General features: G+C 37.3%; 1 protein-coding gene across 1 annotated transcript in view; it reads right to left on the reverse strand.

Annotated features, from left to right (window-relative positions):
• Positions 1–14712, reverse strand: part of KAT6A (lysine acetyltransferase 6A) — a 154015-nt gene that overhangs the window by 33437 nt on the left and 105866 nt on the right. Inside the window, 1 exon segment of the mRNA XM_020969560.2 lies at positions 3926–4067. Coding sequence (XP_020825219.1) covers positions 3926–4067 — 142 coding nt within the window.

Consider the following 14712-nt stretch of genomic DNA (forward strand, 5'->3'; position numbering starts at 1 on the left):
GGTTAAAAAAAAAAGTCTGATTACAGAGAGCCCTGAATGCCAGGATCACATGATGTTAATATTTTAATTGGATTTTAATGATTTTAGTTATCTAGTCATATTTTAATTGTAATACCCAATAGGGAGCCACTGAAGTTTTTGGGGTAGAAGAGTAATGTATCATAAGTATACCAGCAAAAGTACTCAGTCAAACAGTATAAAGGGTAGATTAGACTGAAGAGGAAATATCAGAGACAACACAAGCAGTTAAGAAGCAATCACAAACATCCAGGTGAAAAGATATTAAGGGCCTGAATAAAGGTGTTGCAGTGGAGTCCATTCCAGGTAAAGATTTGAGATATTATAAAGGTAGAATTAACAGAATTTAGCCAACTAGCTGGATGTTGAGATTAAAAAGATAGAAGGTTCAAAGACTGCAAGACTACATGCCTAAATGACTGAGATGATGGTCAGACCACCATTAGACAGAAAATTAGAGAAAGGAATAGGTTCTCTTCTGTCTTTCTTTCCTTTCTTTCTTTCTTTCTTTCTTTCTTTCTTTCTTTCTTTCTTTCTTTCTTTCTTTCTCTCTCTCTTTCTTTCTTTCTTTCTTTCTTTCTTTCTTTCTTTCTTTCTTCCTTCCTTTCCTTCCTTTCTTTCTTTTTTAGAGGGCTGGGATGTGGCATAAGAAAATGATGATTCAGTTCCAGATTTGATTAGTTTGAGGTATCAGTTAAATATCCAAGTAGAGGTATACAATAAGTAGTTGAAAATGTAAAACAGAAGATCTGGGGAAAAGTTGGGAGTAGAGACATAACTTTGAGAGTAGTCTGCATAGAAGTGATTACTGAAAACATGAAATGGGTAAGAAATAAAGAAAGAGGAAAGTATCAAGGATAAACTTCTGGGAAATACCCATGTGTAAGGAATGGAAGGACAGTGAACCAGCACAGAGTCAGAGGAGGTTAGAGAGGTAAGAGAACTAAGAGAACATAGTATTTTAAAAGCCAAGAGAAGGGATGGTGGAACAATACTAAATGATGCAGAGAGGTAGATGAGGACAGAAGAGGTCATTAGGGGCCTTAATAAAGACATTTTAACATAGTACTAGGGGAGGAAGCCAGATCACAAAGAATTGATAAATAAAGTGTGGTAGCAGGGAAGTAAAGGCAGTATATGTAGCTTATTCTTCCTAAAAATCTGATAGTGAAGAAGAATAAAGAATGATAGTTTGAGCTACATTAGCAGGATCAAGGAAAGGGTTTTTAAGGACAGATAGTTTAAATTAAGAGGCAGGATAAAATAATGTAGAGTCAACTTCAAAGCCAAGAAAATCTTGGTTCAAGTCCTGTCTCTGACACATGCCTGCTCTATGACCCTGGGGAAAGTCACTTACACTCTCAATTCTCTGTAACTAAAAATTGAAGAGAAGGTGTCAACCTTTATCAGTAGAATTTCCTCGTCCAGAAGTTCCCAATACTAACAAAATCACAGGTCTAGTCCCTTTCTCTACAGGCTAAATTAGGTTAGGCATATTTGTAGGCTGAGGGAAGAAGCAGCCAGTAGAGAAAGAGGAGGGAAAGGGAAAGGGAGAGGGAAAGGAGAGGAAGGAAGGGAGAGAAAAGAGGAAGGGGAGAAAGGGGGGAGGAGTAAGGAGAGAGAGAAAGGGAGGAAAACAGGGAAGGGGAAAAGAGGGAGTTGGAAGGGAAGAGAGGGAGGGAGAGAAAGCAGGGAAGGAAAGGGAGAAAGAGAGACTGTTTGACACAGTAAGGTCATAGGAGAGATTATGTCAATGTATCTAGGGTACAACTTCTGCAAGAAGAATCACTCTGAGACCAAAGAGAAAGAGAAAATAAATTAGGGTACTGAGTAGTCAGGATTAATAAATGAGAATTCAATTCAAGTATAATGATGTCAACATTTTCAGTAAAGTAAGAGGTAATATCATCTACTGAGAGTGTAAGAGAGGAGTGTATATTTGGAACTTGAGGGGAGGTATGGAAAAGGAACAGTGTTGCATAAAATAAACATAAAAGCATAAATTAAAATAAGTAAAGGATTGCAGTGCAGCAGCAAGGGCTAAGCTGATGATAAACAGCATAAAATTATGGTAAACTTAGCTTCATTTTGTGATATCCTAGCAGCTTACAGCAGGTCAGAAGTACGAGAAAGAGAGGTACATGGAAGAAACTACTGTTTAGAATGGTAAATGGTTAAAGGATTCAAAGGTGGACAAAGCATTATTAAGAGACAGGGAAAAGGAATAAGCATTTATATAGCACCTACTACATGCAAGGCACTCTGCTAAGCACTTTACAAAAGTTAGCTCATTAGATTATTAAATTGGTAGACTAGAAGGGTCAAAACCTGTAAGTATGAAATAAAGCCAGAACAGGGTTGACAGACTGGAAGATACAGGAAATTCAAAGACCAAAGGTCATAATGAGGGTCAAGAATAGGTTTGAGAAAAATAAGAGACAGGGAAACTTAGAAAGACAAGAGACTATGGTCAGAGAGGAGAATCTTAGATTTTACGATGTGTATTTTAGACTGAGTGCTTTCAACTGGTAGTGGAACGGAGGTATGCCCACTCAAGTGAGTGGCTGATGTACAGCTGAAGGAGAAACCAAAGGAGTTAAAAATTTCAAGAAAGTGTGAAAACAATGCAGTTAACATACACAGTCTCTCAGGATGATGGCAGGGAAGATGTGAGCCATGTGTTCTAGTCATAATGAAAGGCATGATAGGAGACTGGTTAATGAAAGTGACCAAGATAGAGGGAGAGCAGTTATAGTCAGCTGGAATAAACTTCAAAAGAGATGTTGTTAAGTGACAACAGTAGAACAAGCAAAAGTACAGAACTGACAATGAGGGAGCAAAAGGCATATACCTCTAAGTCCTCTGAAATAAGAAGGGGGAAAACAGCCAGCATTAAAGAAGCCAGCCAAAAAAGTGGCTCAGGGAAAAATCAGATTTCAGGCAGTGAAAGGAGATAGGTTGGAAGATATGCTGACAACCTAGGAGTGAGTGAAGAAAAAGAAAGTATAAAGATTTAGCATAGCCAGAAACTACCATCATACCATGTGCCTTGCCTGTTCTTATCAGAATTTTAACAGGGGGAAGCAGAAGAGAGAAGAGAAAAGGAAGAACTGAGTGGCAGTTACCAACCCCTTGAGTAACTAGATCAAGTTTTACAATCAATAGTTGGTCACTACTAGCTTTCTGGGGACTCTTACTCAAAAACATTCATAGCAAAGAATAGTCAGTTAACCCATCAGTAATTTGTGTGCTGATGACTTAAGATTCACTAATGCAACAAGAATTTAAGTGCCTACTGCATACATAATACTAAAAGATGCTAGACCGTTTTACTCTAGCCCAACTTAACATTATTTCTTCTGTCTTTAAATTTCTATAGCACTGCTCAATTGGGCTCTTAGCATCTCACGTTGTTAACGACCTGCTTTATATATTTATGTATCTATGACTTGCTCAAGGACAGAGAACATGTCTTCTATAATACTTCTTTTTTAATTCCCTAGTAATTGGCAGAGTGATGGGCACAAGGTAGAGAGAGATGTTCAACAATATGTGTTAAACTGAATAGCAAGGAGGCACACAGAAATATAATCATAATATCATAGACATAGTGCCTGTCATAAAACGCACAAAGTCTAGTTAAAGACAACGAATGATGTCTCTAAACAGAGTTGTGGACACTATTTTAAATATACTGTAGCCTGAGTCCATTCAGGATTAGCAGAGTTTTGTTTGCTCTTCACACTACTGTCCTGTTTGATGACTTAAAGTATGCATGCCACGATAAGAGTAATCAAGTTTCTAAAGACCTAAGAATGGCTAGGGTGCAGAGCTGGATACTAGAGGGGAAAAAATCACTACAATTTTAAATTAAAAAGAGAACAACCACTAAAATAGTATACCTTACCTCAAAGACAGAGATATTATTCTTTCTGTAAATCTCATTAGCAGGAGGGTGGAACCAACCACATTTCTTCATGTGCTGCTGTAGAATAGTTCTACTTTTCATATACTTTAGACAAAATTCACAAAGGTACAACTTAGGCAGCCTGTAAATAAAGATGAAAAAATGGGGCTTTTGATTGATCTGGGCCATACTAAATAATAATAATAACAAGCACTACCACCTTATTTTTTACAGGGCTTTAAAAGCTTTCTCCCCCTCCCCATATTATCTCATCTGAGCTTCATAACTACCTTCATAAAGTAAGGACCAGTATGTATTGTCATCCCCATTTGAAAGATAAGGAAACTAAAGCCAAGAAAAATTAAACGGCTTGGCTATGTCATACAGCTAATTCATTAGTGGCAGAAGCAGGATTAGAACCCAAGTTTCTTAGTTCTGTACTCTTTCTACCAGACCATGCTGAATATAAAACCTATTATCTAACAATAGAAAAGAATAGGTTAGAGCCAGCATGGCACATTGGAAAAAGGACTAGACTTGGGAGTCAGAAGACCTGGGTTTGAGTCTAAGGTCTGACAGTAAGCAGTTTTTTTTTAACCTTAGGCAAGTCACTTAACCTTTCTGAAGCTCAGTTCCCTCATCTTGAAAACGTGAGAGTTGAATTAAATGATTCCTCAATTATGTTACAGCTTAGATATATGATGAGAGGGTCAAAAGATTTCATTTACTAGATTTTCATTTCCTAGCTATTATTTGATATTTACATAACTTTTTTTCTGTTTTTGGCAGTTTTAGAAATGTTTCTAATGAAGGACACGTTTCACAGATCAAGGAATCCCAGAATTTTTGTAGCTAAGAGGGACCTTAAAGAATCATTTAGTCTACTCCTCTAATTTTAAAGATGAGTAAACTGAGGCACAAAGAGTGACTTGCCCAAGGCCACATGACTAGTTATTAACAAAACCAGGACCAGAACCCAGTTTTTCTGACTAAGCCAAGGCCAAAAAAATATATCACCTGGTAGCCAACATTCTGGTAATAAGTCTCTCCAAACTTAGTCTGGTCTTCTGATGACAGATGTGCCATCCATTGTCAGACCCATAATCAAAGTCCTTTCAGGGCTTGAACTCCAGTGGCATGGCCTTTGAGAACTTGGTGTGTCACCTTCATACAAGATGAAACACTAGAATAAGGCTTTAATGGAGTGTAAAAAAGAATAGACTCCACATATTTTGAATACAGAGTTAGTTTTACTCTACCCTGGACTCTAAAACTCAGGGTTCATCATTTCTCTTCAAAAGAAGAAAATAAAATCAATTACTCATTCCAAATTATATTTATGAAACCATCATATAACAAGTTGATGCATATTATAACCAAGTTAAAATAGTATACGAAAAAATTTTTGATTTTTAACTGCTAGCTCAGATAACATTTTCAACATCTAAGAAAAAAAGGACCTGGTTACATATATTAGTGGTATGAAAATAAAAGTAAAAGGGATAGGGATAGGGATAGAGATAGGGACTGAGCCTCTGATGTCATTGGCATAGGAAAATCCTGAATAAGGAACTCTCTCTATTAATGTAAGTTGACACTTTCTCTGCAATTTATAGCCTAAGAGAGTGAGTGGCCTACAAGTGTAAGAGATAAGTAACTTGTCCAGGGTCACAGAGCCAGGACTTGAACCCAGGTCTTCCTGGCAGTAAAAAAATAATGTAAAAATGTTAAGCATACTCAATAATAATGGTAAATAAACTTCAAGTAGCACATCAGAAAAAGGTTTTGAATTTAAAGAATGTGCTCATTTATAAGACATTTTTCTTTAAATTTTAAGATTTTTCTAAAGCTTTTATACTTTCTCTGTCCCCAACATTAATGAATGTTCTTTAAAGTAATAAAGCCATATTTTGTTATAAAACAGACATGTCACTAATTTATAGTAACCTTCTACATATCTGGATTAAAAAAAAAAAAAAACCAAGTATTCTTGGTCCAGTCTAGCCTCTTACTATGTCACTTATTATTATCATCATCATCGTTAATTACTGTTGAGTACCTTCTGCATCTTTAAATAATTTCTACTTTTCTTCATTAAATTCATATCCAATTGTCTTAGTCAAGGGTGGGAAACCTGAAGCCTTGAGGACTCATGTGGCCTTCTAAGTCCCTGGGTGTGGCCTTCTGAGTGAGTCCAAGTTTTACAGAATAAATCTTTTTATTAAGAAGATTTGTTCTGTGAAGTTTGGATTCAAAGAGCTGCACTTGAGAACCTAGAGGGTCACACATGGCCTTGAGGCCACAAGTTCCCCACTTCTGGTCTAAGATATCCAATATTAAAATCTCCAAACTAGCAGTATTATATTACGTTATGTATCTTTTTCCATGATGCTTTAGTTGTAGTCTAATTTTTTTTAATCAATCATTTACTTCAAGTTCGAAAAGTTGCTATGATTTGGTGTTCCTGATAAGTGCAACATATGTTTTCTGAGTATCCCTTATTTTAGGCAAGTTAATATAGTTTCTAATATTAGAATCTATCAGAATAAAGTTTTAAAATAAGCTTTCAAGTAACATTGGTAAAACTATCAAGCAGACGCCGAGAAGTTTTTTCTAAGCTATTTTGTTCTATTTCCCTTGTATGCTACCTCAAAATTCAAGGCTTAGGCTCAGTGAGAGAGCAGAAAGATAAATAACTTATATCTTCCTCACTACTAACTTTCCTAACCCTACCTGCTTAAAGGACCCGTTCATAAATCTAGGCACATAAAGTGAGCCAGCAGTTCAATTAGCTGACTGATAAGTATCTTATAACTACCACACTACCTTGCTGGAGTCTGAAATAAGTTTCAAAAGGAAGGGTGAAATCTACAAAGAGCATAAATAAACTCATGATGGCTATAGAAACTGATGAAACATACCCTCTATTTTTCCATTTTATCTCTATTCACTTACAGTGAAACCTCAATGTACAATTTTAATTCATCTAACCTTGAAGGCTCAGAAGTAATTCTCAAGAGGTGATTTCACTTCTTCAGTATAAAATGTTGCAACCCAGTGAAAAGCAAATGTTTTCCTCTATGTGACTATTGGAAACTTCAAAAAAAAAAGGGGTTTTTTTTTACTGCATTGTGTTTGTGAGAGGAATAAAAAGAACTGGACCAAATAAGTTGTCTAAATTTTTTGGAAAGCTAAATCTCAGTTTTAATGGCAAGTAATTATTTTGTTCTAACTACAAAATCACAAAGTAATAATAAAATTGACTTCCTAAGGTACACAATAGATTTTATCTTGTTTTAAAAGCTTCAGTGACAATCTAATCCAAAAGTCAATTCATTATTACTGATCCACAAAATTTTTACTACCTGAAGTATTCAGTTATTAAAATTTACAAACTTTTTTAAAAAACCCATAAAATACTCTTTTTCCCTATCTTGTTCCTTATACCCTCTCTTTCTCTGTAGCTCCCATGAACTGCCATAGCAAAGCTTCAAAAGCAACACAGTACACAGTAAAGAATTTTGACATCTTACTGATCTACTGTATAATGTGGGTTGGAAAACACTGTGTTTAAAGTTCAGGACCTACCTCCAGTTCCTGGGTCACATATGTACTTTTTTGAAGGCTGTAAATTATTATTTAGTTACTGAACTAACCTGCATAAATTAAAAACGTATAAGCTAGTACAGATCCAAATGTTGAAAAATCTCTAGCACTAACTGAAAGAAAAGCAGAAAGATAAAGAGGAGAGAGGGAGAGAGGATCACCTTATTTATTTTTATCCTGCCAGTTCCCATTGAAAATGTATTAAATCCTCATTTTTTATAACCAATTACAATGGAATGATACTGTTGGTCTAAAGAAAATCACCTCATAAACTCTAATAAAAAGATTTCTTGTAGTATTAATACATACAACTAGTTTTTTTTACTAGAAAAAACCACCATAGAAAAACATTAGCTAACATGTAGTACTAAAGTTTTTGCTTCTGAAGGGTTATTTCCCAGCAGCTTTTGCAAGCTGTGCAACTTACAAAAGTTAAGTTTGAATATTTCTAGCTCTGCAGAGAAATGTTGAGTGTCACTTTCTTTTTTTTGTGAGGCAATTGGGGTTAAGTGACTTGCCCAGAGTCACACAGCTAGTTAAGTGTCATGTGTCTGAGGCTGGATTTGAACTCAGGTCCTCCAGACTCCAAGGCCAGAGCTCTATACACTGTGCCACCTAGCTGCCTCCTGAGTGTCACTCTTTAAGATATGTAGATTACTCTAGTTTTTTTCTGCACTCGGGATATGGTGGCTCTGAGGAGTCCCATGTGATGTGGCCTTAGTTCAAAAACTATGATGAATCCCTATCCTGAGAAACAAGGATAGACTTGAAGCAGTGCTACTCTTGATTCTAAAGTGGCTAACGGAATTCTTCTCAGGAAGAGTTCTCATCCTACTACCAAAGCAAGCAAACGGGATGGCTATCACTTGAGCTCCCATCTAGCAGAACTAATAGACTGATAGACTCTCCACTTGATTTTCACCTAGGCATCTCCAAGTCACCAAGTCCAAAGTGGGGCTTATTATCTTTGCCTCAAAACTTCTCCCTTCTTCACACTTCCTTATTTATACAATGATGGCACTACCATCCTGCCAGTCAGTTACACACCTCAGAGTCAACCTCAACCCTTCCGTTTCCTTCACTTCTCATATCCAATTAGTTGCCCAATCTCGTCAATTCTACCTCTGCAACATTCTTTGTATATTCAACACCTTTTCTACATTCCCAAAGCTACCATCCTAATTCATACCATCATCACTTCTCACCTGTACTATTGCAAACAGCCTGCTATTTGGACTCCAGGTTTTCAAGAGTTCTCTCCAATGTGTTCTCCACATAGCTGCCAAATTGATATTCCTAACACACAGGTCTGACCATGTCACTCCCTTGTTCAAGAATTTTCAGTAGCTGCCTATTGCCTCTAGAATAAAATACACACTCCTGAGCTTAGCAGTTAAAGCCCTTCAGCCTGGCAGATACAAGCCTATCTTTCTAGACTTATTGCATATTATCCCCCCCCGCCATGTAATCTCTGTCGCAGTCAAAATTACCCTAAACTTGAAATTCCACCTCCAGCCTCTATGCCTGTTTGCCCAGGCTGTTTACTCTCCCTAGAATGCACTCTCATCTCCATCTCTCAGAATCCTTTAGCATACTTCAAGGCACAGCTCATTTGCTCCCTCCTATAAGAAGTCTTTCTAGATTCCCCTAATTATTAGCACTCTCTCCTTCCTCAAATTATTTACTTATCTTTTTACCTGTTTGTATATGGCTATGAAAATATAAAATAATAAGGAATATAAAAAAGAGGAGTTAGGGATTATCTAGTACAAATCACTAATTTTAAAGCTGTGGAAACTAAGGCTAAAGGCTCAAAAACACTACGACTGGGTCAAACAACCAATTACGGACAAATCTGGGTCCCAAATCTAGGTCATCGGTCTCAAAGTTTAGTGTTCTTTTCTCTACACCAACCTGTCTCTAACCTATTTATTATTCCTATTACAGAATAGACTGTATAAGCAACATAAAAATATGGCAGAAAGAGTTCAGGCCTATGAAGGTTAGGTCTAATCCTGGCTATTCCACTTTTTAGCTGTTCCAGAGTAGAGGAAACACCACCAGCATTCCCTTTAGAGTGAGATACTGTGTTGCTTGTTGAAAAAAAACACATTAATTTAATCTGATATTGGTTTCCTGAAATGTAACCACTCTTTCCAACACTAATTTATTATTCTGTGAATTTTTTTAAAATTCCAATTCCTCTAATATTTTTGCATGTTATTGGGACTGGATTTTGTTTTAAAAGGCAAAATAAATTTTTAAAAGCCAACATTAAGCCCTCAACATTTGGTCAATAATTTGGAAAGAATTTATCTGAGAACAAGAGGAAAGATGATTAAGAACTACAGAAATATGGAAGGCACTTTCATGCCATGGAAAGAATACTGCATCTGGAGCCAAAAAGACCTGAATTCAAATTCTGACTATTCTATTTACTATTTGGAATAATCTTGGGCAAGTCACTTAGCCACTCTGGATCTACATCTCCTCATCCCTAAAATGAGGAGTTTAGACTAAATGACCTCTAAAGTCCCTTCTAGCTCTGGATCTATAAACTTATGATCTTGTTAACAGAAAGGAACTATTAAATCCAATGACTTTTTCTCAATCCTCATTCTCCTCGATCTCTCTGACACTGCTGATCATGCTCTCCTCCAGACTCTATTCTCTCTAGGTTTTTGGATACCACTCTCTCCTGGTTCTGCTATCAAACTGCCCCTTCTCTGTCCTCTTTGGTGGATCCTTCTCTAGATCACATCCTCAGACAGGCTTTGTCCTGAGCCCTCTTCTCTTCTCCTTCTATACTACTTCATTTTGTGTACTCATCACCTCCCATGGATTTAATTATCTTGTCCATGCTAGTAATTTTCAAACCTACCTATCCCTACCCTAAAGTCTCTGCTAACCTCCAAACTCACAGTTCCTGCATGTCAGACATCTCAAAATTGATATCAAGTAGATGTCTTAAACTCAACTTGTCTAAAACAGAACTCATTATCTTCCTCCCTATCTACCTTCTCTATTACAGTAGAAGACAATATCAGCCTCTCAGTTCTTCAGGCTCACTACCTAGGAATAACCCTCAATTCCTCACTATCTCTCACCCTTCATATCCAATCTGTTGCCAAGGCCTGTCCATTTAAATTTTGCAACACCTCTCAAATATGCCCCTTTCTCTTCTCTGACACTGCAATAGCCTGCTGGTGGGTCTGTCTGCCTCAATCCATCCTTTATTCACCCACCAAAGTGATTTTCCTAAAGTGTAGGTCCTGCCACGTCACTCCCCTACTCAATAAACATCAGTGGCTCTTTATCACCTCCCGGATCAAATACAAAAATTCTCTGTTCTTCAAAGACTTTAAATAACCTGACCTCCTCCTACCTTTTCAGTCTTCTTACATCTTATTTCATAACATATACTCTTTATCTAGTGACACTGGCCTCCTGGCTGTTCCACAAACAAGACAATCCACCTCTCAGTTCAGTATTTTCTCTGGCTGTCTCTTATGCCTGGAATGCTAACCCCCCCCCCCCCCGTCTATTGGCATCCCTGGCTTCCTTTGTCCCAGCTGAAGTTGCACCTTCTGAAGAAAGCCTTTTCCAACTTCTCTTGATTCCAATGCCTTCCCCTCCCTTAATTATTTCCTATTTATCTTGCATATAATTTGTTTGTAGGTTATTTGTTTATCTAATGTGTCTCCCATTTGACTGTAAGCTACTTGAGGAAAGGGACTGTCTTTTGTCTCTTTTCGTATCCCTATCGCTTAGCTATGTGCCTGGCACACAGTAGTTGCTTGATAAATGTTTGATTGACAAAATATAAGGATCTTGAATGGTTTCTAAATTCTAGAGCAGGGGTCAGCAAATTAGGGATCAAAGGCCAAATATGGTCCAGTCCATAGTTCAATTTTAAATAGAACAAAATTTTATTTAAAAATATAAAAAATATTCTTAGCTCAAGGGCTGTATAAAAACATATAGTAGGGCATAGTTAGTCTGTTGGCTATAGTTTGCCAACCTGTTTTAGTACAAAAAAGTCAGAGGTAGAAAAATTCTAAAATCTTAATAAATAGGCACTACTAGGATTAACAGAATAAAAACTGAAGCAGATAAGATGCTGTATTGTATGTATTCTATTCTGAGGAGGGGTGTGCAGGTTTCATATGACACAAAAAAGGATAAGAACTGTTGTCCTAGAGGGAATCAGACTGAGGTTCAAGTTAGAAAGCTAGGTTAGAACTATATTGTGGAAGGGCTTGAATACCAGGCTAAGAAGTTTGAACAACTAACATACATTAAAAGACTTTGAAAAGAGTAATGACATAATTAGATCCATGAAGAAAAATAATTAATTTGGCATGAATACAAAAATACTAATATTAGACGATAGTAGAATCATAAAGACTGGTTATGGGGCTAGTGCAATAATCCAGCTGGGTAATAATCAAGGCTTATATTAAGATGGCACTAGTAGAAACAGAAAAAAGACTGGTACAAGAGATATTATAGATTCAGATTCAAAAGGACATGAAAGGATATGGGAGGGGAAAGAAAGAAAGGGGTCAAAGATCACATATCAACAATTAAACATGGGAAATTTAGTAAATGGTAGTCCTACTGAGAGAAACAATGAATTCAGAAGGAATAAGAGGTTTTGAAGTAAAGATAAAAGGTTGATTTTTAATAAGCTGAGTTTGAGATACCAGTGGAACAAACAAGTAGATTTTTTTCTATATTAAATTCAAGAAGCATTTATCAAGGACCTGCTATGTGCCAGGTACTGTACTAGACACTACAGGAAATGGAAGATGTAGTCTGGGAGTTTTCTACTCAATAGCAACCAGGTAATACAATAGATAGGAGGAATTGAAATCAGGAAGACCTGAGATCAAATCCTGCTTCAGAGACTTATTAGCTTAGTGACACTGGGCAAGTTATTTAACCTTTCTCAGCCTCAATTTTCTCATCTGCAGAAGGAGGATAACAACAGCAGCCATCTCTCAAGATTATTGTGAGAATCAACAGAGCTAACTTGTGTACAGTACTCTGCAAACCTAAACGTCCAACATAAACGCTATTAGAAAGAACATACTTAAAGGGCAAAATTTGCTTTACTTTTGTCTTTGTATCCCCTGTGCCTAGCACAATGCCTGGCACAAATTAATTCATAATAAATCTTTATTGAATGAAAAAGTAAATGGATAAATGAATGAGATAGAAATAGGGAGTCATCTGAATGAAGATAATAATCAAAATCATGAGAGTATATGTGATTCCCAAGGGAGAAACCCAAGGAGACAATACTGGAGAATATCCACTATAGCTTAAAAAAAAAAAAAGGTAGGGGGTGGGGGCTGGGAGAAGAATCCTCAAAGAAGCAAAGAAAAGAAAAAATTAGAAAAGAGTTAATACAAGAAAAGCAGACAATATCTAAAAGTAGGGATGGGTTAATAGCATCAAATGAGGTGCTGTGACCACCATTTCCTTAATTCTTTCCCAGGCTATCATCTGGGCACTGGCTATGCTCACCTCCTTTCCCTACCTTGACCTCTTGGTAAACCAGTTCATCTCTACACTATCCTCTTCTTGTGAGCCCTTTGCCTTCTTTTCCTATTGCTGATCTTGCCCTGCCAAGTCCAAGCCTTGAATTACTCCCACCATCTGCTGCCTTGGCTCCTAACCACATGCTGCTGAATAAAGCTAGGGGAAAAAAACACAAAACTGTGCTAAATGGGGTTCATTATGCATTTATGTTACTCAAGCTCAACTGGGTCCTCATTGCAGCAAGGCAATTCTTTCACAATTCACCATCCTACTCGTCACAGTCACTTTTCCAAACCTCCCATGGCACCTTCTCCCCTGGCTTAGCTAAGAACCCTGCCTCATATTTTGTTTAAAAAAAAAAAAAAAAACCGGAGCCATTCACTAAGAAGTCCCTCTTCTCCCCTCTTCCTCATCTTCTATCACCCTGATACCTTCCGCCACTATTACCTCCTTCACTTGTCTCACACGAAGATGTGCCCCTCTCTCCTTGCATAAGTGATCCCATTCCATCTTGTCTTCACCAGCAAATTACCTTCTCTACCATCTCTACACTCTCATTAATCTTCAAACTCTCCCTCTGTGTCTGCTGGTTCCTTGCTGCCTACAGACATATTCATGTTTCCCATCCTCAAAAACCTCACTTGATCCATCCATCCTAGATAGCTATCATCTCATTTCTCTCATCCATTTCATGGCTACACTCCCTGAAAAGACTGCAACCGGTGTTTCTACTCTCTTTCTTCTCACTCTCACCTTTACTTTTGGCAATCTGGCTTTCAACCCCATCATCCCACTGAAACTTCTCTCTCCAAAGTTATAAATACCTCTTAATTTCTAAATCTAATGGCATTTTTTCAATCCTCATCTTTCTTGAGTTAACATATGTAAAGCACTTTGAAAATCTTAAAATGCATGTAAATGCTAGCTATAGTATTCTTGACCTTTTTTACATTCTCTGACACTGCAGATCACCCTCTTCTTGAATCTATCTTCTTCCTAGGTTTTCAATGCACTGCTCTCTCCCTGCCCCTCCTTGTTATTCTTTGCACAAAACATTCCTTTCATTTCTTGATTCTGTGCATTTTCACCAGCTGTACCCCCATACTATTGGTATCTTCTTCCTCCTCGTCTATTCCTTCCAGATTCCCTAGCTTTCTTCAAGTCTCAGCTAAAATCCCAACTTCTACAAGAAGCCTTTCCTGAGCCTCTTTAACATTAGTTCCTTCCCTACGAGTTTATTCTGTACAAATCTTACTTATACAGTTATCTGCATATCATCTCTGCCATTTAATTGTGAACACCTTAAGGGCAGGGGCTGTTTTTGCCTTTTTTGTATCCCAGTGATTAGCACAGTGCCTCGTACATACTGTTGTTTGTCCTTCATTCTCAAAGAGGACCAATGACATCAGGAAGATGCCTTGACTTGCAAGTGAATTAGATTTAAGTGAGGCAGAGCACCAGCCCGATTCTCTTCTCTGGAGCCATCTGGGTCGAATGGCAAGATATAGATCAGGATGACTAGAGATGGCCCCAGATAAGGCAATTCATAAATATTTGTTCACTTGATAAGGACTGAGAAAAATCTATTATTGGACTTGGTGGTACAGGAAAATAGTTAATAACTTCTGAGAGGG

The sequence above is a fragment of the Phascolarctos cinereus genome, unplaced genomic scaffold, assembly GCF_003287225.1.
Source record: "Phascolarctos cinereus isolate Bilbo 61053 unplaced genomic scaffold, phaCin_HiC Scaffold_2;HRSCAF=192, whole genome shotgun sequence".
NCBI lineage: Eukaryota > Metazoa > Chordata > Mammalia > Diprotodontia > Phascolarctidae > Phascolarctos > Phascolarctos cinereus.